Raw genomic sequence first — 25,840 nt, 5'->3', positions numbered from 1 at the left:
AAAAAAGAAAAAGTAGAGCAGAAACAAATTATATTGAAACAAAAAAGACAGTAGAAAGGATCGATGAATCAAAGAGCTGGTTCTTTGGGAGGATAAACAAAATTGACAAACCTTTAGGGAGTCTCACTAAGAAAAAAAGAGAGAAGTCTCAAATAGATAAAATTAGAAATGAAAAAGGAAAAATTACAATGGCTACCACAGAAATACAAAAGATTATAAAAGAATACTTTGGAAACCTATATGCCTACAAATTGGACAGTTTAGAAGAAATGAATAAATTCTTAGACTCTTACAACTTCCCAAAACTGAATCAAGAAGAAATAGAGAATCTGAATAGACAAATCGCAAGTAGAGAGGTTGAAATAGTAATCAAAAACCTCCCCCAAAATAAAAGCACAGGAACAGATGGCTTCTATGGAGAATTCTACCAAACATTCAAAGAAGATTTATTAATTATACTCAAACTATTCCAAAAAATTGAGGAAGCCAGAACACTTCCTAACACATTCTATGAGGCCAACATCACCCAGATACCAAAAGAAGACAAGGATAACACAAACAAGGAAAATTACATGCCAATATCACTGATGAGCATAGATGCAAAAATCCTCAACAAAATATTGGCAAACTGAAAACAGCAATACATTAAAAAAATCACACACCATGATCAAGTGGGATTCATACCAGAGACACAGGGATGGTTCGACATCTGTAAATCAATCAAGGTGATACACCACATTAACGAAATGAGGAATAAAAACCACGCAATAATCTCAACAGACACAGAGAAAGCATTAGACAAGATATAACACCCATTCATGATAAAAAACTCTCAATAAAATATATATAGGGGCCGGCCCCATAGCACAGCGGTTAAGTAAACATGTTCAGCTTCAGCAGCCCGGGGTTTGCCTGTTCAGATCCCAGGTGCAGACATGGCACTGCTTGGCAAGCCATGCTGTGGTAGGCTTCCCATGTATCAAGTAGAGGAAGATGGGCATGGATGTTAGCTCAGGGCCAGCCTTCCTCAGCAAAAAGAGGAGGATTCGCAGCAGTTAGCTCAGGGCTAATCTTCCTCAAAAAAAAATGTTTATAGAAGGAGAGTAACTCAACATATTAAAGGCCATATATGACAAACCCACAGCCAACATCATACTCAATGGAGAAAAAATGAAAGCCATCCCTCTGAAAACAGGAACAAGACAAGTGTGGCCACTCTCACCACTCTTCTTCAACATAGTATTGGAGGTTTGGGCCAGAGCAATTAGGCAAGAAAAAGAAATAAAAGGAATCCAAATAGGCAATGAAGAAGTGGAACTCTCACTATTTGCAGATTAGATGATTTTATATGTAGAAAACCCTAAAGAATCCATTGGAAAATTATGATAAATAATCAACAACTACATCAAAGTGGCAGGGTGCAAAGTCACCTTACAAAAATCAGTAGTATTTCTATATTCTGATAATGAACTAACAGAAGAGAACTCAAAGATACAATCCCATTTAGAATTGAATCAAAAGAATAACACGCTAAGGAAGAAATTTAACCAAGGAAGTGAAAGATCTGTTCACTGAATCATAAGCCATTGATGAAAGAAATTGAAGAAGATATATATAAATACAAAGATATTCTATGCTCATGGATTGTAAGAATTAATATTGTAAAATGTACATACTACCCAAAGAGATCTACAGATTCAATGCAATCCCTATCCAAATTCCAATCACATCTTTCACAGAATTAGAAAAAGCAATTGAGAGAAAGAAAAATAAATTCGGAGGCATCATACTTACGATTTCAACCTTTATACTTTAATAATCAAAACAGTATAGTCTGGCATAAAAACAGACATACAGATAAATGGAACATAATCAAGAGCTCATAAATAAATCCATGCATACACAGGCAATTAATTTACAACAAAGAAGCCAAGAATGTACAATGGGAAAGGGATACTCTCTTCAATAAATGATACTGGAAAAACTAGATAACTAGATGCATAATAATGAAATCAGACCCCTGTCTTACACAGCTCAGAAAAATTATTTGAAATGGATTAAATATTTAAACATAAGACCTGAAACAATAAAACTCCTAGGAGAAAAAGTCATGGAAAATCTCCTCAACATTGGCCTTGTCAATAATTTTTTGGATATGACACCAAAAGCACAAGCAACAAAAGAAAAACTTAATAAATGAAACTACATCAAACTGAAAGCTTCTGCACAGCAAAAGAGACAATCAAAACATGAGAAGACAACCTACAGAATGGGAGAAATTATTTGCAAATTATGTATCTGATAAGCTGTTAGTATCCAAAACACATAAAGAACTGATAAACTCAATACCAAAAAACACACAATCCGATTTAAAAATGGGCATAGGAACTGAATAGATATTTTTTTAAACAAGGCATTCAAATGGCCAATAGGTACATGAAAATGTGCTCAACATCACTAAGCATGAGAGAAATGCAATTCAAAACCACAGTGAGATATCACTTCACACCTGTTAGAATGGCTATCATCAAAAAGACAAAAGATAAGTGTTGGTGAGGATGGGGAGGAAAGAAAATCCTTGTGCACTGCTGCTGGAAATATACATTGGTACAACCACTGTGGAAAACAGTAGAGAGGTTCCTCAAAAGATTTAAAATAAGACTACCATATGAACCAGCAATACCATCTCTGGATATATACCAAAAGGAAATGAAATTAAGGTCTTGAAGAAGTATCAGCACTTCTATGTTCATTGTAGCATTATTCACAACATTCAAGATATGAAAGCAATCTCAGTGTCCATCAATGGATGGATGGATAAAGAAGGTGTGGTCAGTCACAAAAAATAGAAAGTCCTGCCATTTGCAACAACACAGATGGACCTTGAGGGCATTACGCTAAGTGAACTAAGTCAAACAGAGACAGATATTCTATGATCTCATATATACATGGAACCTAAAAATCTGATCTCATAGAAACAGAGTAGAATGAAGGTAGGTTACCAGGTGTTGGGGATGGGGAGAAGTAAGGAGATGTTGGTTAAACTGTAAAAATTCCCAGCTATAAGATGAATAAGTTTTGGATCTAATGTAAAGATGGTGATTATAGTTAACAATATGGTAACAATACTTGAAAGTTTAAAAGAGAGTATGTCTTAAATGATCTCACTACCAAAAAGAACGAGTAGTTATGTGAGGTGATGACAGTGTTCGCTAACACTAAGATGATAAGCATTTTGCAATTATAAATGTATCAAATCAACACATTATATGCCTTAAACACACTCAATGATATATGTCAATTAAATCTCAGTAAAGCTGGGTTGGGGGAGGAATTACCCATCTCAAACACATAACCTGCATCATGCACTTTTTAATCTGTGTAGGCTAGTTTACAGTACTAAAACAAAATGGAAAAGCAAGTAAATCCAAACCCATCAGCATTCTGCAAACAGTGGAAGTTCATTTTATATAAGATCACATCATTCAATAAATTCAGGTAATCTTAAGTAACTATTATGATTTTGTAGACAGCTTTACTAACATACTTATCTAGATGTATCCAAATTGAGAGTTTCCATTTGAGTAGAGTGTTGGAAAAAAGGAAAAACGTGCATTCCCCAAACGTCATCTAAGTCTTGTTTCTCTACATGCAGAGACTTAGAGCAACATCATGAGACTATAATCATTCTGCATATAATTAGAAACTAGACTGGTAGCAAAGGATTTGAGGTGCAGTTTTTCTTGAGATTTTTGACAATCAAAATGAAACTGATTTGTCTATACTGTCCTCTGAGCCTTACAAGCAATGAAAACTGGACCCTTTTTCTCTCTCAGGTGCAGTATTTGGCATGTTTTAACAAAGTTCTTATTGAGCTATGGATAAACAGATAGATTTCCTCTACTGCCTCTAAAGAATTTGGATATCAATCAAAATGTGTCCGTCTGTGTATGCGTGAATGTGTGTTTACACATGTGAATGTTTCAGTAACTTCTTAATAACTCCCTTTGAAACTTCATCACCAACAACAGAATCAGGCACTGAATTCCACTTCCTTGTCCAATATTATTCCCTTTGCAATTCTCACATTAAGCCTGAGGCTGAGGGATTTGCACGTAAGATAGGGACACAGAGGAAGTTCTTGAAGATGTGATTCTTTGAATCTGCCCTTTCTTTCCTGAAAGGAGAATAAAGACACTAAGATATTTAGTCTTCCAAGAGGCTCTGCCTTCAGAAACAATATTTTCAAGAATTAACGTCACTAGTATCACTAGTGTTCTATTCTGGTCTGTACCTGATGACATACAATTTGTAGTTGGAGTTTCAGGATCAAAGGTATTAGGTAAAGATGTTAAGATTTAGCTAAGGTTAAAGTTATCGATAGTGACATTGAGATGTTGTTATTGATTATACAAACTATGTATGAATAGTGTGACTTTGATATTTTCCAGGTATACTAAATGCTTCAGAGCCAAGATGATCTTCTCAGTGACAGAAACAACAAAGGTGGGTGTTAACTATTGGAAGAGAGGTGATATGTTAAGAGGGATTCAGAAATGTGGTCCACTCAGTGTGAGAGAAGGCATCATTCGTTTGCTGTGATCATTTGAGTTGCTTCTTGATGAGGTAGTCTCAGACTAAGCTCCACATAAATTGGGTTTCCAGAACCCCTTTCTGAAAAATTCTTATCTTCAGACAGACTTTACCAAATTTTCTTTTCTTTGTTTTGTTTCTCTGAGAAAGATTATCACTGAGCTAACATCTGCTGCCAATCCTCCTCTCTTATGCTGAGGAAGATTGGCCCTGAGCTACTATCTGTGCCCGTCTTTCTCTATTTTACCTATGTGGGATGCCTGCCACAGCATAGCTTGATGAGCAGTGCATAGGTCCGTGTCCAGGATCCGAACCAGTGAACCTGGGGCCACCAAAGCAGTGCATGCAAACTTAACCACATGGCTATCAGGCGCACCCCAAAATATTCTTGTTATACAAAATGAGACCCTATATACATAAGATTGAAGAGGCAAACAAAACAATGTTTTTTCCATCCTATTTCTATCTTTTCCTTAACTTCAGTCAAACATAGATTCACACTATATTCCATCTGAAAAACAGGAATAAAGGATAGTGGTGAAAATTCAATGTCAACATTTCATAACTCTTCACACACAGTAAACACTCAAAAAATAGCAGCTTTTATTACTGCTAGAAATCATTATATCTCTTAGCATAGTTCCTATCCCAACCAAATCAATCTCTACTTTTCTCTTGACATTTTACATTTTATCATGCATTATGTTCATCAATTTATACAAATCATTCACTTTCGCTAAGCTGCAAACACTTTGACAATGTGGTCCCATTTGTTCATATACATTTGAACATTGCAATAAATGTTGACTTGCTAAGTATAAGGTGGAATAAGTAATAATTATAAAATTTCCTAAGAATGACCAATAACAGCTTATAAAAAATAGGTATTATTCTAAACATATCTACATCTCTCCCTCCTGTGTGAACCCTCCACTCTCTTAGCTTTGATCCACACAGAGAAAGAGGCAGAAGAGAGTGTGGTTGATAGAGTATGGATGACCTTTCAAAAGTGGGTCACTATCTTTATTCTCTCCCCCACACTCAAGCAAGGATCACAACAGTTACATGAGATGAATAAGTTCTAGAGAATTGCTGTGCAGCACTGTGGCTATACTGTATCGGAACCCAAAAATTTGTTAAGAGGGCAGCTCTCATGTTCAAGTGTTATCACAATAAAAGAAATTAAAGATATTCTTTGATATTTGTATTTATATATTGTTTCAATGTGTTTCTTAAAAATAAATTTTAAATATTCTAAAATAATTAATAAAAAATCTGATTCATATAAGGTAATGACAAAGAAAAGCTACATATATGGACTAACAGGTGACAATTTTAAGAAATTCAACATAAAACAGCCAACAGTAAGGAAACTGACTCATGCCACAGCAACATTGCAGTAAGAAACAGAATGATACTCTTTTTTTCTTTTTAGCAAGACAAGACCCTGTGGAAGTCAACAGAAAGTTCTCTAATATGAATATTAAACTTTCATACTATGAGTCTACAGTGGCTGGAACCTCATTGTACTTATCTTTCTGTTTATGATTCAGACATTTTGGACATTCGATATATTTGGATGGAAGAAAACAATAACAAAATTTAAAAACTAAAATAAATTAATTAAATAAAATGTTATGTAAACATCACTGCTGAACATAAAGTTTGTTCTTTTCAAAAATAGTTTTATAAGAACAGAATTATTGAATGACTTTACATGGGATAATTTGATTTGATCACCAAACAGACTGCAATCTTAAAAATTTAGACAAAACAACAAATCACAAACAGCGCACAACCACGCGAGGAACATTCTGAATTGTATTCTTAGTGCTTGAGAAGAAAATAAAATAAATAGCCAAGTCTTTTCAAATGAAGAAGCTTCAAACAAGAGAGAGAGAAAGAAGTTGACTCAATGGAGTTAAAAAACTGCACGAGGGTCCAAGAATTTATTTTCCTTGGCCTAACCCAGAATCAAGAACTGAACTGGGTCTTATTCCTTTTCCTACTTTGGGTGTATGTGACAACTCTGCTGGGAAACCTCCTCATCACGGTCACGGTGACCTGTGAATCTCGCCTTCACACCCCCATGTATTTTTTGCTCCGGAATTTGTCTGTTGCCGACATCTGCTTTTCCTCCATCACAGCTCCCAAGGTTCTGGTGGACCTTCTGTCAGAGAGAAAGACCATCTCCTTCAATGGCTGCTTCACTCAGATGTTTTTCTTCCACCTCATTGGAGGGGTGGATGTATTTTCTTTGTCACTGATGGCCTTAGATCGGTATGTGGCCATCTCCAAGCCCCTGCACTACGTGACCATCATGAGTAGAGGCCGTTGCATTGGGTTAATAGTGGCCTCGTGGGTGGGGGGCTTTGTCCACTCCATCGTACAGATTGCCCTTTTGCTGCCCCTCCCCTTCTGTGGACCCAATGTTCTTGACACTTTCTACTGTGATGTTCCCCATGTCCTCAAACTCATCTGTACTGACATTTTTATGCTTGAGCTGCTGATAATTTCCAATAATGGACTGGTCACTACAATGTGGTTTAGCTTCCTGTTTGTGTCCTACACAGTCATCCTAATGATGCTGAGGTCTCAGGCAGGGGAGGGCAGGAGGAAGGCCATCTCCACCTGCACCGCACACATCACTGTGGTGACCCTGCACTTTGTGCCCTGCATCTATGTCTATGCCCGGCCCTTCACTGCCCTCCCCACTGATAAGCCCATCTCCGTCACCTTTACTGTCATCTCCCCTCTGCTGAACCCCTTAATCTACACTCTGAGGAACGAGGAGATGAAGTCAGCCATGAGGAGACTGAAGAGAAGATTTCTGCCTTCTGACAAGGTATAGGCTGGTCTCTCACTCCTTCTCATCACCTTTGAATATGTTTGTCCATCAAATAAAATGTATTGACTAAAGGATTTCTAAATAGTTTTTATATTTCTACTAAGATACACATTATTTTCAAAGATTCTGGATCAGGCTGCAATAACAATGTAAAAAGATGGGTTTAATGTTCTAAAACGAAGTAGAGAAATCAAATTGTTAGCTGGAGAGGTGTTCATTGCTTTTGCAATAGGGCCTTGCAAGAAATAAAGGAATCAGAATTGAAATAAACTCAGACAATTTTATCATATTGCAATTATTGTGGGTTTTTTCCCCAGCTCTTTTGTGATGTAATTGACAGATAAAAAAGGCATATGGTGAAGATGTACAACTTGAAATTTTGATATACATATAGATTGTGAAATGAACATTGAGGGAAAATGGGTTAAGGTGGGATATCTCTCTGTTATTTCTTACAACTGCATGGGAATCTCCAGTTGTCTAAATAAAAATATCAATAAGAAAAAGTAAAATATATATATGCTGAGACATTCCAAGTACATTACTTGTTCCCAGGAAGGGAGCTGAGACACATATTAGAAAATAATACAGGGGGCCGGCCCCGTGGCTGGGTGGTTAAGTTCATGCATTCCACTTTAGTGGCCCAGGGTTTTGCCATTTAGGATCCCAGGCATGGACCTAACACCACTCATCAAGCCATGCTGAGGTAGTGTCCCACATAGCAGAGCCAGAAAGACCTGCAACTAGAATATACAACTATGTCCTAGGGTGCTTTGGGAAGAAGAAGAAAAAGGGAGAGAAGATTGGCAACAGATGTTAGCTCAGGTGCCAATCTTTAAAATAAAAAAAAGAAAGAGAGAAAGAAAATAATACAGATTGGGCATTGGATTCTATATGGTCTTTCATAAAGTAATCAAATCTTAAGGAAGTCAACACATTCAAATTAAGTTCCTCCTCTGATTCTATTATGCGATAAATTAAATAACTATTATCTGAAGATTTTTCCATCTAAAGCCCACAATCCAGTGATTGAGAGCAGGTGTCTTGAAGTTAGCACAGCTTGATTTAGAATACAGACCTCAAAAATTATGAGTTCTGTGACCTTGTGCAGGGTCCTTACCCTGACCTTCCTCTGAACCCCACGCCTGCTTGCCACCTCCACCACTTTCCCTCAGTGCCCTGGGCTTAGCTTGGGCACAGAACTCATGACCTTGTTTCCAATTCCCTGTCCTCCTTCTTCCTATCTCCCCCAGTAGAATTATGCTTTTATTGTATCCCCAGCATCTATCACAGCAAGCAAAACATAGAAAACACTCATAAAAATTGTTGAATTACAAAACTCAATGAATGAATATTGTCTCTAACTCCTTTCTGCTCCTCAAGTCATTGGAGAATATGGTTAAGAAAACAATTGCTTCATGGTTATTATTCTCTCTTAATATGATGCCCTAAAAAATGACAGAAACCTATGAAGCTACATCAGACTACGCATATACATTCAAAAAAGTTGGCTTGAGGTGGAAAACATTATTCAACATATAAGCTTGGCTTTTATTGTTTACTTTTTATGCTATTTACAGCTGCTGGGAGTTGTGTTTTTTCCTCTCACGTCTGGAGGTAGATCCCAGATGTTAAAATCTTTGAAACTAGAAACATGTTCATGTCTCAGTACAAATCTCAGTCCAAAAACCAGACATGCAAAGGCCATGAGATGGTGATGTTCCCAGAGATCCAAGAAACAGCAAGGAGGCCTTTGTAAGTGGATGAGAAGAGGAGAGGTATAGTACTAAAGGTAAGAGATATTATGGGGCCATAGGACGACCATCTTTAGATGATTGTGAGGATTTTGACTTTCACATTAAACAAGATTGGATACATTTGGAGGGCTTGAAAGAGCAGAATAGTGATGCATGCTTTAACAGAATTGCAGGAGCTACTGTTATTAATAGACTGAAGAGGAGTGAGGACAAAAACAAGGAGATGAGGCAATAATCTCATGAAAGAAATAATGAAGACATGATTTAGGGTAGTAATTGTGGAGATGGTGAGTATTTTGAAAAACTTTGAAGGTCAAGCAAGTGGGATTTGCAGATGGATCCAGTGTGGATATTCCGGTTGCGTGTGTATCCTGTGAGAACTGCATCACCCACTTTGTTCACCAGCTCTTTGAGAGCTCCCTCACTCTTGACTAAACAACCTCTTCAGGTCCAAGTGCTGCTTCCAAAACTTTGTGTCAAACTTCAGGAATCACCCTGCGTGCATGAAACTGCCTAAGGAAGTTGCTGAGAATCCTTAAGAATGGACATTTATTTCCCAGTACAAAAACCACTAAAAGGAAATGTCAGGAGTAATGTCGAATTCTGGCTAAACTGACCTAATAAAATTCTTGCCAAAGTCAGGTCAGGGTGATTAGACATCACTGGGGGATGGTGGAGGATGAGGAACCTGAACAGAGGGTGATAGGATATGGAGGATGGGGGATTTTGGCTAAACTGATGAAGCAGGATTTTTGTTAAAATTGGACAATGCAGAGACAAGGATGGGGTTCCAAAAGTCAAAGCCTAGTTGAAAAGTTCAGGGGAGCCTGAATATAGTCAAGGAGAAAATCTTTGTCACCATTAGAAAATTTTAGACACTAGACAAAAAGTGTGTTACTAAGCATATGTGCCTGAATCACAATCACTCCCACTGAAACCACCTCACTGTCAGAAGAATTTTTCCACAATCACATCCAACTATAGTCCCTCTGATAATTCTCACTCCAATCCTGGGATCAAGGAATTGGCAAATATGGTGTAGCACTGTCAGACGTTGTGAACAAACCAAGAAAATATTATCTTATGTCTGCCATTTCCCACATAAAGATAAAAGGGAAGCCACTGAAATCACTGGCTTTGAGAGGGGTATTTAACAGAATTTTACGAAGTTGAATGATTCCCAAGATACGTGTGAACATTGTTTAAGATGTTGGAAGAGAAGGTTGGAGACTTTAGGTAAGAAATATAACTCTACATGGGTGTGAATGTCTGTGGGGTCTCAGTGTCTATGCATAAGTGTGAGAAAAGAAGAGTGAGAATAATTGAACTCTAGATGTAATTGTTAATATTCATAAATACATTCTGTCTAAAAACAATGTGATAAGTACACAAAGTGCTACATTCCAGGGTGAAACTTCAGTGACAGAAAGCACAGCTAAGAAAGATGAACAAAGAGGATATTGTGAAATGAGAGTCATAGAAATGAGTTCACTTTGGAATGACGAGAAAGCAACTCTTTTTCTGGAATCCCTTGAATTACACAAAGAAGAGATTTTTCTCAGACTTATTTCCTGTAGATGGATCTCCTCAGACTGAATTCTACACAGATATGTCTTACGTTAAATTAAAACTAGAGAGAAAATAAAATATGTCAAACCTTCAAAAAAAAAACTTGAAAGAATAGTGCAATGAACATCTACATACCTTTCCCTAGATTTACCAAAAAATAAAAATTTATAGCAATGATTTTCCTTCCTATGTCTTTCCATGCCTTTATATTTGTATCCTTTCTTTGCAGCCAAACTTCTGACTCGTGAGCAACTTTTATATATTCAAGTGGTCCCCTAAAGCCAGATCTCCCATTCTGTCCACTCCCACATGCCCCAAACATAAGTGTCACCTCCTCCATGCAGGGTTCTCTGAGCCTTTTGGTGAGTTGTCTGTTTCTCACACATGGCTCATCTGTCTTTAGACAGTCTCCATCTCTCCCATATTACTATTAGATTTCAGTTGTTTTTCCACTGGTTTGGATTATATTCTTTTGTCTTGTATAACATAGAACACTGTCAATTTTCTATAAATATTTACTAAATAATTAGATGGATTTAAAAAATAGCAGAAACATGAAGCAGAAAGTATAAGATGTTGTCTGAACTACCAAAGGTAGCTTGTGAACATGGGACCCATTCCTTTCTGACAAAGAAGCCTGACCTGGTGTCTGAGGTACCATCTACCTTCTACCATTCTGTGTAGATCATAGTCTATTATTTACATGGCATCCCTCTGGAAGGTTTTCATAACTAGGATGGACCTCCTCAATATCTCTAGTAACTATATTGAATTGATGTTTTCTGGTGATCGATTCCTCTCTTTAAACTAGTCAGAACTGATGACTCACCTATCATTACGTCAACACACTCCATTTCTTGATGAACCTCCAGTGTTAATGCTACTCAACATAGTACTAATCATAACAGATAACCAGCAATGTGTGCTGAGACTCTCCATATGTTAATTCACCTAATCCTCATATAACTTCCCTGTGTGGTGGGTATTATTAAAACCCCCATTGTATAGATGAAGAAGTAGAGACTCCGTGAGGTCTCTCACTTACCCACACACAGTGACAAAACCAGAACTTGACCCCAGATGGCTCTCACTGCAGAGAACGACACTCAACTTCTCTGGTCTGCTAAGACGATGTCAGATAATAAGCCCAACCAAACAAGCATTCTCTTTACTACCATACACTGTCACCACCCTCTTGGCCACTCTCATTGACACTGAAAGAAAAACACTTCAGATTTCTCCCAAGACAGTATGTTCTGATGAAGCTGTTTTAGAATACATGTTCTACGAAATGAAAGGCTCCCATAATAGATTTCCAGTACATTTAAAGAAGCTGTGTGTCTGTGACACTTACTAACCTGGAGTTTTTCTTTAAGGTAACATAAGTATAAGCACACGTCATTGGTTAGACAACACTCTAAGTATTCTTGCTTTTGCCTAGATTAATTCATTTAGTCTTTACAAAAGTCACATGAAGGAGATGTTATTGTTTCCAAATACTGATGCAGAGCCTGAGGCCAAAGGGGTAAATTAACTTCTCCTGTAGCACAACCAGTCAGTGCCCAGCTAGGAGCTGAACAGGCTGTGTGATGCCAGAGGCTCCCAAGTCTCTCCCTGTATGCTATGATACCTCTTGGTAGCTTTTTAAATTTTCCATATTAAGTAGACTTGGGGGACAAAATTGCATTCAGACAAAAGAAAACTTGAAAGGAATGTGTACGAGGTGAAAATAAATATCTTCATTTGAACTGGGAAACACACCCAAAAAATGGGAGAAATGATTTTCACCTTCTATTTCTGATTATGGCAAGAAAAGGGAGATAGACTGCAAAGAAAGAAATTAAAATCCATTTCAAAGATTCAAGAAAAAGAAAGGCATTCAAAAGCAATAAGATTATATGTTAAGTATACACTTAACATTTTAAAAAACTGACAATATGTTTTCAAAACTGGTTGCGCTGTTGTACATTCCCACCAGAATTCCATTCCTCTACATTTTTCTTGACTCTTGATATATGCCTTTTTTATTTTAGCCATTCTAATTGATGTGTACTTTTATCTCACTATGGTTTTAATTTACATTTCCCCAGTGAGAAATGATGTTGAGTATCTTTTCTTGTACTTACATGCTATCTCTGTATCTTCTAGTTGAGATGTCTGTTGAAACCTTTTCTTCATTTTTTTAAATTCATTTGTTTTCTTTCTTATTGAATTTTAAGACTTGCATCCATTGTACTCCTAGGTACTTACCCAAGAGAAATGAAAACTTATGTCCACACGAAGACCTGTATATGAATATTCATAGCAGCTTTACGTGTAATAGTCAAAAACCAAAAACAACCCCAAATGTCCATCAGCATGTGAAAGAATAACAAAATGTGGCACACCCATACAATAAAAAAGAACAAAATATTGGTAGACCCAAAAGTATGGATGAATTCTATGAGTGAAACAAGCCAGACAAAAAAGGAGAACACATTGTAGGATTCCATTTGTAGAAAATGCAAATGAATGGATAGTGATAGAAAGAAGATCAGTGGTTGCCTGTAGAAGGATGGGAAGAGTGGACATATTACAAAGGGCCACAAGGACACTTTTGGGATGACACAAATGTTAACTATCTTAAATATAGTGATGATGTCATGGGTATATGCTTATATCAAAACATATCAAAGTGTATACTTCAAATACTTGAGTCTATTGAATGTCAATGATAGCACAATAAAAAAATAACTTTTAAAAATAAATTTGAATAATGAACAGAAGAGAAGCTCTAAGTTATCACTTTTCTTTTCATAGCTGAAAAGCTCTTCAACACCCGGGTGGTTTGATACCTAAAGTAGTTTAAGGTAAAGACAGAAACAAAGTAATCCCCTTAAGGAAGAATAGAGCAACAGAGAAGAATTCTTAGGGCCTTAAAATTTTCTAATTTTTCATAGCATTACATCTGAGTTTTAAAAAGGGAAGAGTGCTTCTGTTGAATTCAGTCCAAAGACAACCATTTTGCAAATAGGAGCTCTTAAACTATTTAAATGGAGATTTCAGTCTGGAAAAAAACCCGACGCTCTTGTGGAACCTCAAAGAACCCCAGTCATACCAAATAGGCACTTTCTTATCCACACACCAAACTGCATCCATTTTTATATCCCTCCTTCCACAATAGTCCATCTCTGAATATTTAACACCCACTTGTTCATCTTGGATACTTAGAACGTATATGCTGAGAAAACTATTTTTATGCATTTTCTAAAATACTTATAATTTACAGAAGAAATAATGATTAAATGCATGCTCGTGTAGGGGATGTCATTTTGGACACATCAACTATAATCTCGGAACAACTCTTCATGTGCTGATAACACCTCGCCAGTATTCAGACCTAACACCTGACTCTGTAAACCTGAATATATTAAGGGAGTGTAAACCCTTTCTGAAATAACACTTTTAATTTTTTTCCAAGCTACATAAAGAAGAAATGTGATTCAATGGAGTTGGGAAATGGCTCTAGGTTAAAAAATATATATTTCTAGGACTTAGTCCAAAGACCTGAGCTTGGTATGATTTCTCTTTTTATGTTTTGTGTATCATACAACTTTGCTGGGAAACTTCCTCAACACAGCTACTGTGACTTGTGAGTCTTTCCTTCATGCCCCCATGTATTTCCTTCTCCACAATCTAACCATTCTTTACATCTTCTTCACCTCCATCACTGCTCTAAAGGTCCTAGTAAATCAGCTATCAAACATAAAGACCATATCCTATACACACAGCATGACACAGTTGTTTTTCTTCCACCTCCTCAGTGGAGCAGACATTTTTTCTTTGTCAGTGATGGTGTTTGACCACCAGATAGCCATCTCCCATCTCCTGCACTATGTGACCACCATGAGTAGGGGGTGATGCACTGCCCTCATTGTGGCATCCTGGATGAAGAGTTTTATACATTCCATCATGCAGATTTCCCTGTTGCTGCCTCTACTTTTCTGTGAACCCAAACTTCTTGACACTTTTTACTGCAATGTCCCCAGGTCCTCAAACTGGTCTGTACAGACACCTTTGCACTTGAGCTCCTGATGATTTCCAACAATGGCTTAGTCACTACCCTGGGATTTGTCTACCTGCTTGTGTCCTACACAGTCATCCTAATGATACTCATGTCTTATGCAGGGGAGGGCAGGAGGAAAGCCTTATTCACCTGCACCTCACACATCACTGTGGTAACACTGTATTTTGTGCCCTGCATCTATGTCTATTCCTGGCCCTTCACGGCCCTCCCACAGATAAGGCCATCTCTGTCATGTTCACTGGCATTTCCTCTCTGCTGGACCCCTTGATCTACACACTGAGGAACCAGGAAATGGAGTCAGCAATGAAGAGACTGAAGAGAAGACTCAAGCCTTCTGTGAAAGAATAGGAGTCTCCAACCTCTTCATCACCAAGGACTCCTTTCATTATTCTTCACATAGAGTCATACTTATATACTCAAATATATTGTCAATAAGCCAAATACTCTTACTAGGTAATGATTTATTTTTCTAGTTAATAGGTAGCTGGTAACTCAAGCTTCTGGTAAGCATGAAGTAACTAGCGTTATAGGATTGAACTGATTGATGTATTTCCACTTAAAGAGCAAAGGAACAATGTGTCAATGATGACAACAATGTGGCAAGTGAAGAGAATGATTGAATTCAATTCTTTTTTTTCAAGAGGTAAGTAAATAGAAACCTAGAAATAGAATGATTTGCTCAAGATTTCATATCAACTTAATTACAGAGATAACTCTTCAGATACCCAATTGATTGCTCTTCTACCATTTGAATGTAACTTTTTACATTACTGGGCCTGTCTATGCCAAACTGCAATCCTGTTCTAGAAAGATCTCATGATCAGTGCATCTGAAGTACACATATATAGGGACACATTTCCCATCACAGTTTAAGACATTTTTTCTGCTTAGTTAAACTCCAAAAGAGTTTGTGACCTTGAGGACCTCAAAGGTACATAATAGTTATCCATCTGGATTCCTATCAGGAATTACTAAGCTTTGAAAGATTTCACAAAGTGGCCTAAAAGGACTGATCTGATGTAGAATTAGATGTGCCAGATTCACATTCTTTTGATAAGTTTAGACAAAGGCAGAATCTCAGGGATGCTACACAAAGAGTAAGCCATTCTCATTATTCAAGAACTGATTTTCCTGTTGCAGATTTACCAGAGCTAATCTGAGATTGACTTCATAATTGAGGATTAACATTCTTCCCACTTCCCATTTCCCAATTCCCAAAGAGACAGAGGAAAATTTGAAGAAGATAAAACTTTAATGAGTCTATTTTTCAGCCTGTTGGCTTTTGTGAACAGGAAGTACTGGCTAGTGTTTTTTTCTGGGAAAACTTGGTAAAAGTAAAGCATTATAGCTGAAAGCTCTAACTTCAGAGTCATGCATACCTGGGTCTGAATCCCATCTCTGCCATCCACCAGTGGTTGGATGTGGAGCAAGTTATTTTATCTCTTAACAGGTCACAGTTCACCTATACAAAGATACTTATAATATCCATCTCATGGTCTTGTTGTGAAGGTTAAAGTGTGATGGTATATGTGAAACATACAATGACTGGAAATTGTAAATGCTCAGGGAAAAACTAATGTCATTTTGATATCATCTGTATTGCTCTGCCTAACACACATGCTGCCCTTCATTGACCTCTTATATTCTCCTCCTATATGGCCCATACTCCTCATTATTGGGAAAGAAACTGATGGGGTAGAAAACATGGGAATGAACATTGAATGCAAAGCAGCTTTCATCCTAGAATTTCTAGCTTTCTGTAATTAAAATATGACAATAAGTTTGCTTGTTGTTTTGACAACTTAAAGAGTCATCCTGGCTCAGTGATATCAACAACATGGTAGAGTGAGCTGTTCCTGTTCTCTCTCCCTCTTTTGAACTACAACTAAATAGACATTCAATGACCAATGGAGGAAGCCCACACATCACAACAGGAGGCCTGAGAGACACTCGCAGCTATACATCTGAGGGTGGATGGACCGGCCCCCTGGGAAGTGGCAGATAGGTGAGCACACGCTGCTCTCCCCCAGTAGCCCTATGCACACACATGAATACTTTCCAACCTGGTGCAAACACTTAGAAATTGGGAACATGCAACATGGTAACTGTAAGAGGAGGAGGTGGTAACCCTTATCCCGCACTAGTGGTCACTCTCCCAATGGAGAGAGGAAGCCCACCACACCCTTGTGTTGTAAAGGAGCAGCCATAGCTGGGGTTCCAGCAAGGAAGCCCTGCCCACCAAGCACAGTGGCCTGTGGACTGTGGATAATAAACAGGGACCTCAACAGATTCCCGCACTGGGGCAAAAACTTCCCAGGCACACGGAAAGCTCACAGTGCAACTGCGCTCCCACAGAGCAAACTGCTAAGGGCTACTGTGGGAATAAGAGTGGCACCTTTGAACCCACAGGCGCTCACTTTCCTGGCAGGGAATGGGAGCCCATCTTGTCCCAGTGCTGTCAAAGAATAACCATAGCTCAGGTCCAACAGAGGAAGCCCTGCTCACCAAGCACAGTGGCCCCGTATATTGTGGAGTGTAAACAGGGACCTCAGCAGATTTCCGTGCTGGAGCAAACACTTTCTAGGTGTGTGCGAACACTCACAGTGCAGCTGTGCTCCCAAAGAAGGAATGGGTCTGGGCAGCTGCAGGAATAAGCACAGGAGCTTTGAGCCCACTGGTGATAACTTTCTGGTGGGGAGGGGGAGCTCAGAGTACCCCCGAAGCTCCAAAGAGTGGCACTGGCCTAACAAGGAAGCCCTCCTGACAAGGACAGCCCACATCAGTGCCTGAATGCATCCCAAGCTGGGGCAAGCACCCATAATACCCCCACAGCTTCCAGCAGATTGGGTGGGGCCAGAAATACTGCTCCTGCTCCCCCTTAGTGGTAACCGGGTGAATCAGCATCCTAAGAATACCACAAAGGATTAGTTCATCAAATACCATGAGAAACTGCAGCAAAAATTCAGACCAGAAGGAAAATGACAATTCTCAAGAAACTAACACTGAAGACACAGAAACATACAACCTAAATGACAGAGAATTCAAAATAGCCATCATAAGGAAACTCAATGACTTGCAACATAACACAGAAAGACAATTCAAGGAGCTCAGCAATAAAATGAATCTCTTCACCAAAGAGATTGAAACTGAGAAAAAATCAAGCAGAAATTCTGGATGTGAAAAACACAACTAATGAAATAAATAATAATCTAGAATCATTAAGAAATAGAATTAATCTTATGGAGGAAAGAATTAGCCTTCTTGAGGATAAAAGTGTAGAAATTCTACAGGTCACCACCTGTAGAGGTGACAGAACTAAGATTTTTTAAAAATGGAGGAATTCTTCAAGAACTATCCAACTCAATTAGGAAAAGCAACACAAAGACTATATGTATCCCAGACAGCAAAGAGAGAGAGAAAGGAGCAGAGAGCTTGTTCAAAGAAATAATTGCTGAGAACTTCCCAAACATGAGGAAGGTTTCAGATTTACAGATACATGAAGTTAATCAAATGCCCAAATTTATCAACCCTAAAAGACCCTCTCCAAGGCATATAATAGTAAAAATGGCAAAAGTTTGGGATAAGTAAAGAATATTAGTAGCAGCAAAGCAGAAGAAAATAACTTACAAAGCAAACCCTATCAGACTTTCAGTGGATTTCTCAGCAGAAACCTACAAGCTAGGAGAGAATGGAATGATATATTCAAAATATTGAAAGACAAAAACTTTCAGCCAAGAATACTCTATCCAGTGAAACTTTCCTTCAGGTATTGTGGAGAAATAAAAGCTTTCCCAGACAAACAAAATCTGAGGGAGTACATCACCACAAGACTTCCCCTACAAGAAATAATTACAGATTCCTTCACACTTGCAACAAAAAGGTAAAGGTCTACAAATCTCTGATCAAGGAGATAAATAGACAGACACGACCAGAAACTTGCAGCTCTCTACTATAACAAGTAGGCAAAGGCTCAATTACAACTTAAAAGAGAAAGGGAAAGAAAGGATCAAAAGTAACAATAAACACTTCAACTTAACCACAAACTCACAAAATTAAAAAGAGAACAATGTGTAATAGCAATTACTCAGAAAGGGAGAGGAAAGGGAAGGAACCTACTTATGGTAATGGAGATAAGGGGCTATAAGAAAATGGACTATCTCATCTCCAATATCTTTCATACAATCCTCACAATACCGCTAAACAAAAGATCAGTGCACAGCCGCAACTCACAAACTGAGAAATCCCTCTCAGAAAACCAACAAAATGAAACAGCACTCAGAAATACAAAGGAAAAGAAACAGTGGGAACATAGAACAACCAGAAAACAAGAGATAAAATGGCAGCATTAAGCCCTCATATAACAATAATCTCTCTAAATGTAAATGGACTGAACTCTCCAATAAAAAGACACAGAGTAGCTGGATGGATTAAAAAATAAGACTCACCAATATGCTGCCTCCAGGAAACACACCTCAGCTACAAAGACAAACATAGGCTTAGGGTGAAGGGATAGAAGAAAATACTCCAAGCTAAGGGCCAACAAAAGAAAGCAGGTGTTGCCATACATTTATCAGACAAAGCAGACTCCAAGTTAAAAAGACAATGCGAGACAAAGAGGGGCAGTATTTAATGATAAAAGGGACATTTCACCAGAGGACATAACACTTATTAATATACATGCACCTAACATGGGGTACCAAAATACATAAAGCAATTATTAACAGACGTAAAGGGAGAAATTAACAGCAACACAATAATAGTAGGGGACCTCAACACTCCACTTAATTCAATGGACAGATTATCCAGACAAAAGTCAACAAGGAAATAGTAGATTTAAATGAAACACTTGGACAGATGAACTTAATAGACATATATAGAGCATCCCATCCAAAACCAGCAAAATATACATTCTTATCAAGTGCCCATGGAACATTCTCAAAGATAGACCATATGTTGTGTAACAAAACAAGCCTCAATAAATTCAAGAAGATTGAAATCATCCCAACCATCTTCTCTCACCACAATGCTAGGAAGCTAGAAATCAACCACAAGAACAAAACTGGGAAAGTCAGAAATATGTGGAGATTAAACAACATGCTTTTCAACAACCATTGGATCATTGAAGAAATCAAAGAGTAAATTTTAAAAAACCTGGAGACAAAGGAAAATGGAAACACAGTACACCAACTATTATAGGATGCAGCAAAAGCAGTCATAGGAGGGAAATTCATAGCAATACAGGCCTACCTCAACAATCAAGAAAAGTCTCAAATAAGCAATCTTCAAATGCATCTAACAGAGCTAGAAAAAGAAGAACAGACAAAGCCCAAAGTCAGCATAAGGAGGGAAATAATAAAAATAAGAGTAGAAATAAATGAAATAGAGACTTAAAAAACAGTAAAAAGGATCAATGGAACTATGAGCTGGTTCTTTGAGAAGATAAACAAAATTGACAAACAGTTAGCCAGACTCACCAAGAAAAAAAGAGATGCAGCTCAAATAAATAAAATTAGAAATGAAAGGGAGAAATTACAACAGATATTGCAGACATACAAAGGATTATAAGATAATACTATGAAAAACTATATGCCTGCAAATTCGATAACCTGGAAAAAATGAATGAACTCCTAGACTCATGCAACCTCCCAAAACTGAATCAAGAAGAAATACAGAATCTGAATAGACAAATAACAAGTACAGAGATTGAAACAGTAATCAAAAACCTCCTAAAAAACAAAAGTCCAGGACCAGATGGCTTCTATGGATAATTCTACAAACATTCAAAGAAGATTTAGTACTTATTCTTCTCAAACTATTCCGAAAAAGTGAAGAAGACGGAACATTTCCTAACCCATCCTATGAGACCAACATTACCCTGATAGCAAAACCAGACAAGGACAACATAAAGAAGGAAACTACAGGCCAATATCACTGATGAACATTGATGCAAAAATCCTCAACAAAATATTGGTAAACCAAATACAGCAATACATTAAAAGAATCATACACAATGATCAAGAAGGATTCATTCCAGGGATGCAAGGTGGTTCAACACCTGCAAATCAATCAATGTGATACAAGACATTAACAAAATGAGGAATAAAAATCACATGATTATTTCAATAGATGTAGAGAAAGCATTTGACCAAATTCAACATCCACTTATGATAAAAACTCTCAATAAGATGGGCATTGAAGAAAAGTACCACAACATAATAAAGGCCATATATGACAAACCCACAGCCAACATCATATTTAATGGTGAAAAACTGAAAGTCATCCCTCTAAGAACAGGAACCAGACAAGGATGCCCACTGTTACCACTCTTATTTAACATAGTGTTGGAAGTCTTAGCCAGAGCAATCAAGCAAGAAAAAGAAATAAAAAGGATCCATATTGGAAACAAAGAAGTGAAACTGTCACTCTTTGCAGGCATGATTTTATATCTAGAAAATCCTAAAGAATCCACTAAAAAACTTTTAGAAATAATAAATGAATACAGTCAAGTCACAGGATACAAAATGAACATACAAAAATCAGTTGTGCTTGTATACACTAACAATGAAGTAGCATAAAAAGAAATTAAAAATACAATCCCATTTACAATTGCAACAAAAAGAATAAAATACCTAGGAATAAACTTAATCAAAGAGGTGAAAGATCTGTACACCCAAAACTATAAAACATTGTTGAAAGAAATTGAAGAAGACACAAAGAAATGGAAAGATATTCCGTGCTCTTGGATTGGAAGATTTAAGGTAGTTAAAATGTCCATCCTTCCTAAAGCAATCTGTAGATTCAACACAATCCCTACCAAAGTTCCAACAACATTTTTCACAGTAATAGAACAAAGAATCCTAAAATTTATATTTAACAACAAAAGACCTCAAACAGCCAAAGTATTCCCGAGAAAAAAGAACAAAGCTGGAGGTATCACACTTCCTGATTTCAAAATATACTACAAAGCCATAATAACCAAAACAGCATGGTACTGGCACAAAAACTGACACACAGATCAATGGAACAGAATCTGGAGTCCAGAAATAAACCTACACATTTATGGACAGCTAATATTTGACAAGGGAGCCAAAGAGCATACAATGGAGAAGGGAGAGTCTCTTCAATAAATGGTGTTGGGAAAACTGGACAGCTACATGGAAAAGAATGAAAGTAGACCATTATCTTGCACCATACTTGAAAAGTAACGCCAAAGGGATTAAATATTTGAATGTAAGAACTGAAACCATATAAATCCTAGAAGAAAATATAGTCAGTATATTCTTTGAAATTGGTCTTAGCCACAGCTTTTCAAATACCATGTCTACTTAGGTAAGGGAAACAAAATAAAAAGCTAACAAATGGGACTACATCAAACTAAAAAGCTTCTACAAAGCAAAAGAAACCGTCAACAAAATGGAAAGACAACCCACCAATGGGAGAAAATATTTGCAAATCGTTTATCAGACAAAGGGTTGATATCCAAAGTATATAAAGAACCCACATAACTCAAAAAAAAACCCCCCACAAACAACCCAATCAAAAACTGGGCAGAAGATATGAACAGACATTTTTCAAAGGAAGATACACAGATGGCCAACAGGCACATGAAAAGGTGCTCAACATCACTAATCATTTGGGAAATGCAAATCAAAACTACCATGAGACATCATCTTACACCAGTCAGAGTGACTGTAATTACCAAGACCAATGACAAAAAATGTTGGAGAGGATGTGGAGAAACTGGAATGGTCATGCACTGCTGGTTGGAATGAAAACTGGTACAGCCACTAGGGAAAACAGTATGGAGATTCCTTAAAAAGCTAAAAATAGAAATATCATATGACCCAGTTATCCCACTACCTGGTATCTACCCAAACAACTTGAAATCAACAATCCAAAGTAACATATGTACCCCTGTGACCATTGCAGCACTATTCACAATAGCCAAGACATGGAAACAATCCAAGTGTCCATTGACTGATGATTAGATAAAGAAGCTGTGGTATAGATATACAATGGAATACTACTCAGCCATAAAAAAGACCGATTCATCCCATTTGCAATAACATGGAAGGACCTGGAGGAAATTACGCTAAGTGAAATAAGCCAGTCTGAGAGAGACAAATACCAGATGATTTCACTCATATGTGGAATATAAACAAGCAGATGGACAAAGAAAATAGTTGTTACCAGAGGAAGGGAGGTGGAGGGTGGGCACAGAGGGTGAAGGGGAGCACTTATGTGGTGTCAGTCAAGAAATATTGTACAACTGAAATCTCACATTGATGTAAACTATTATGAATTCAATTAAAAAATAAAGAATAACAGATAAGAAAAAACATCTCCTTCAATGGCTGCATAGCTCAAACGTTCTTCTACCATCTGGGAGGTGCAGATGTTTTTTTCTCTCTCTGTGTTGGCATTGTATTGCTATACCATTTCATTACCATCTCAATACCCTCCATCATATGACTATAAGGAGTAGGCAACGATGCACTAGCCTAGTTGAGGCCTCCTGGATGGGGGTCTTTGTCCACTCCATCGTCCAGATTTCTTTATTACTTCGCCTCCCCTTCTGGGGACCCAATGTTCTTGATCCATTCTACTGTGATGTCCCCGGAGCACTCAAACTAGCCTTCACTGACACCCTCACTCTGGAGCTCCTGATGATTTCCTATAATGGATTACTCAGCTGTTATATATTCTTCTTTCTCCTCATATACTACACAGTAATCCTGAGGATGCTGAGATCTCATTCTTGAGAGGGCAGGAGAAAAGTCAATACACCTGTACCACACACATCACTGTGGTGACACTAAACCTGGTGCCCTGCACCTATGTTTATACCTGGACCTTCACTGCCCTCCCCCCAGGCACTGCCATTTCAGTCACCTTCACTGTCACCTCTCCTTTGCTCAATCCTATGATCTTCACCTTAAGAAATCAGGAAATGAAGTCAGCCATGAGGAAACTAAAGAAACAAGGCATTAAGAAATAACCCAAATTCTATGAGGATGAGATAACACTTAAATTTAAAGATAGATTTTAAATATCGCTTTCTCAAAATGGAAAGAGATCAACTTAATGCAAAAAACAAATGAGCATCTATGGATACCATGGAGTCTTAAGAGAGGCCGGTCCTACAGTATGTGCTGGGGACCTATGGGTGATGCTATTTAAGGTGAGACCCATTCATGTCTTCCACTACCCACTTTCAATTATTCACCCCACATATATTGACAGGACACATGTTATGTGCCTGACAGTGGTAGGATTCAGACTTCTTCAGGACGATTAAAGATAGTCACTGACCTATATGCATACTCCAAGACGCTTTAATGAAGATATGAACAAGGTGCTGTGGAAACATTGTAGGCACTTTACTTGAGAACTTCAGAAGACACTTGAGCATGAGTAGATCTTTTCAAGGGAAAAAGGTAGAGAGGAGCAATCTAAGGAATCACTATGTGCAGAGGGAGAGAATAGTATAAAAGTGTGCCACATTATGCAACAGTCAGCTCATTGGAGCCATGAAATACTACACTCATGGAGTCAATACCAGTATTTGACATTCAAAAGGAAAGTTCAGAAAGAAGAGCTCCTTCTGTGGTCCCCTGAGCAAAGCAAATCCATGATTTCCTCCAGGGAGAGAAGATTCCCAAATCATTCCAAAGCCATGATTACCTCCTGGTCAGAAGGAAGTAGTGCTATAGGTGGGAGTATTCATAAAGGAATAACACTGATGGGTAGATGTTGTGACAGCTCACATGGATTTATGAAATGCTTAAGCAAAGATAGATGCTAAGCACTCTCATGGGAAACAACTGACTCCCCATTAGGTAGCAGAACTATACCAATCACAGAATGGACAGGCCAAAATTTCTCATTGTTTCTGTTTTTTCATTTTGGGTTTTTTCCAGCTTTGTGGAGGCATAATTGACATGTAACATTGTGAAACTGAAGCTGTACAACATGCTGATTTGATAAACACACATATTGTAATATGATTACCACCACAGCATTAGCTACCACCTCCATCACATCACATAATTAACATTTCCTTTTTGTGGTGCTTGTTGTTTCTCACATAGAGACCTCACAACTTTTTTGCACTTCCCACTCACTCCATTAGAAGCAAAAGAAAGAGTAATGAAAATCATGCAGGTTTACTCAGTGAATCAGAATTTGCTAGTCTCTGTGAAATGAGAATGGTTCTAGGAGAAGGTTTATATAACAATCCAGCTGGTATTTTGATGGGATCTATTGACTTTACTGCACAGTGTCTCCCATTATAGAGCTTAAGCCATAGAAGCTGGCATTCATGTATTAATTGGACACATCAACACGGGGACAAAAATGTTCGCTGGTCTTCAGAAACAGCTGTTCCATGTAGTCATTTAGAGAAACAGACTTCTGTTTCTTCTGTCTTAGCCTCTACCTGTCTCTAGATCCCCAGAATCCTTTCCATTCATCCAGCAAATGGAGAAAGGGAGAGAAGATTAAGAACTATGGAGAGAAAGGGGGCAGAGTGATTATGGGCCAGTCCTGAAAGTAATGTGTATCACTTTCGACCACATTTCACTGGCCATCTCTTAGTCATATGGCCCCAATTAACTGCAAGGGAGTCTGGAGAATGTAATCCTGCTCTGTCCCCAGAAAAAAGAGGAGAACATGAAAAACTATGAACTCTGCTGGTCTTTTCCACAGATGTGACTCATTACTAGGAAATCACAATGGGATTAGATGACAAGGACTGAGAGTCTCTAAAAGGATTCACTTAATACATAAAACTGTTTGCTGGAAGTACTACTGGTCCCTTGGAATTCACAGAGAACCAAAGTGAAATGAGAGAGATATGGAGAAAGGAAATGTAATTGAAAAGAAGAGAAAGTTGATCAAGGTAAGCCTAGGAACTAGGATGACAATAGACTAGAAGGACAGGCTCCAAAACATAGAACACTGCAAGAGAGTGTTCAAAGAAGATTGGTCAAGGAGACAACCCTCACT

At 37.9% G+C, this 25,840-nt stretch overlaps 1 protein-coding gene across 1 annotated transcript; it reads left to right on the top strand.

Moving 5' to 3' along the window:
* Positions 1-6,508: 6,508 nt before the first annotated feature.
* On the top strand, positions 6,509-7,444 carry LOC138916924 (olfactory receptor 4D10-like). Its single transcript, XM_070230532.1, has one exon. It carries the CDS (start codon positions 6,509-6,511, stop codon positions 7,442-7,444), a length of 936 nt encoding a protein of 311 aa, XP_070086633.1.
* Positions 7,445-25,840: the final 18,396 nt, after the last annotated feature.

The sequence above is a fragment of the Equus caballus genome, chromosome 12 (assembly GCF_041296265.1).
Source record: "Equus caballus isolate H_3958 breed thoroughbred chromosome 12, TB-T2T, whole genome shotgun sequence".
Taxonomy (NCBI): Eukaryota; Metazoa; Chordata; class Mammalia; order Perissodactyla; family Equidae; genus Equus; species Equus caballus.
The sequence above is the reverse complement of the archived record's forward strand: the minus strand, read 5'-3'. Positions and strand labels throughout refer to the sequence as shown.

What these genes read in the sequence shown, in the direction of transcription:
- LOC138916924 (XM_070230532.1), top strand. Translation starts at nt 6,509, where the DNA reads ATGGAGTTAAAAAACTGCACGAGGGTCCAAGAATTTATTTTCCTTGGC.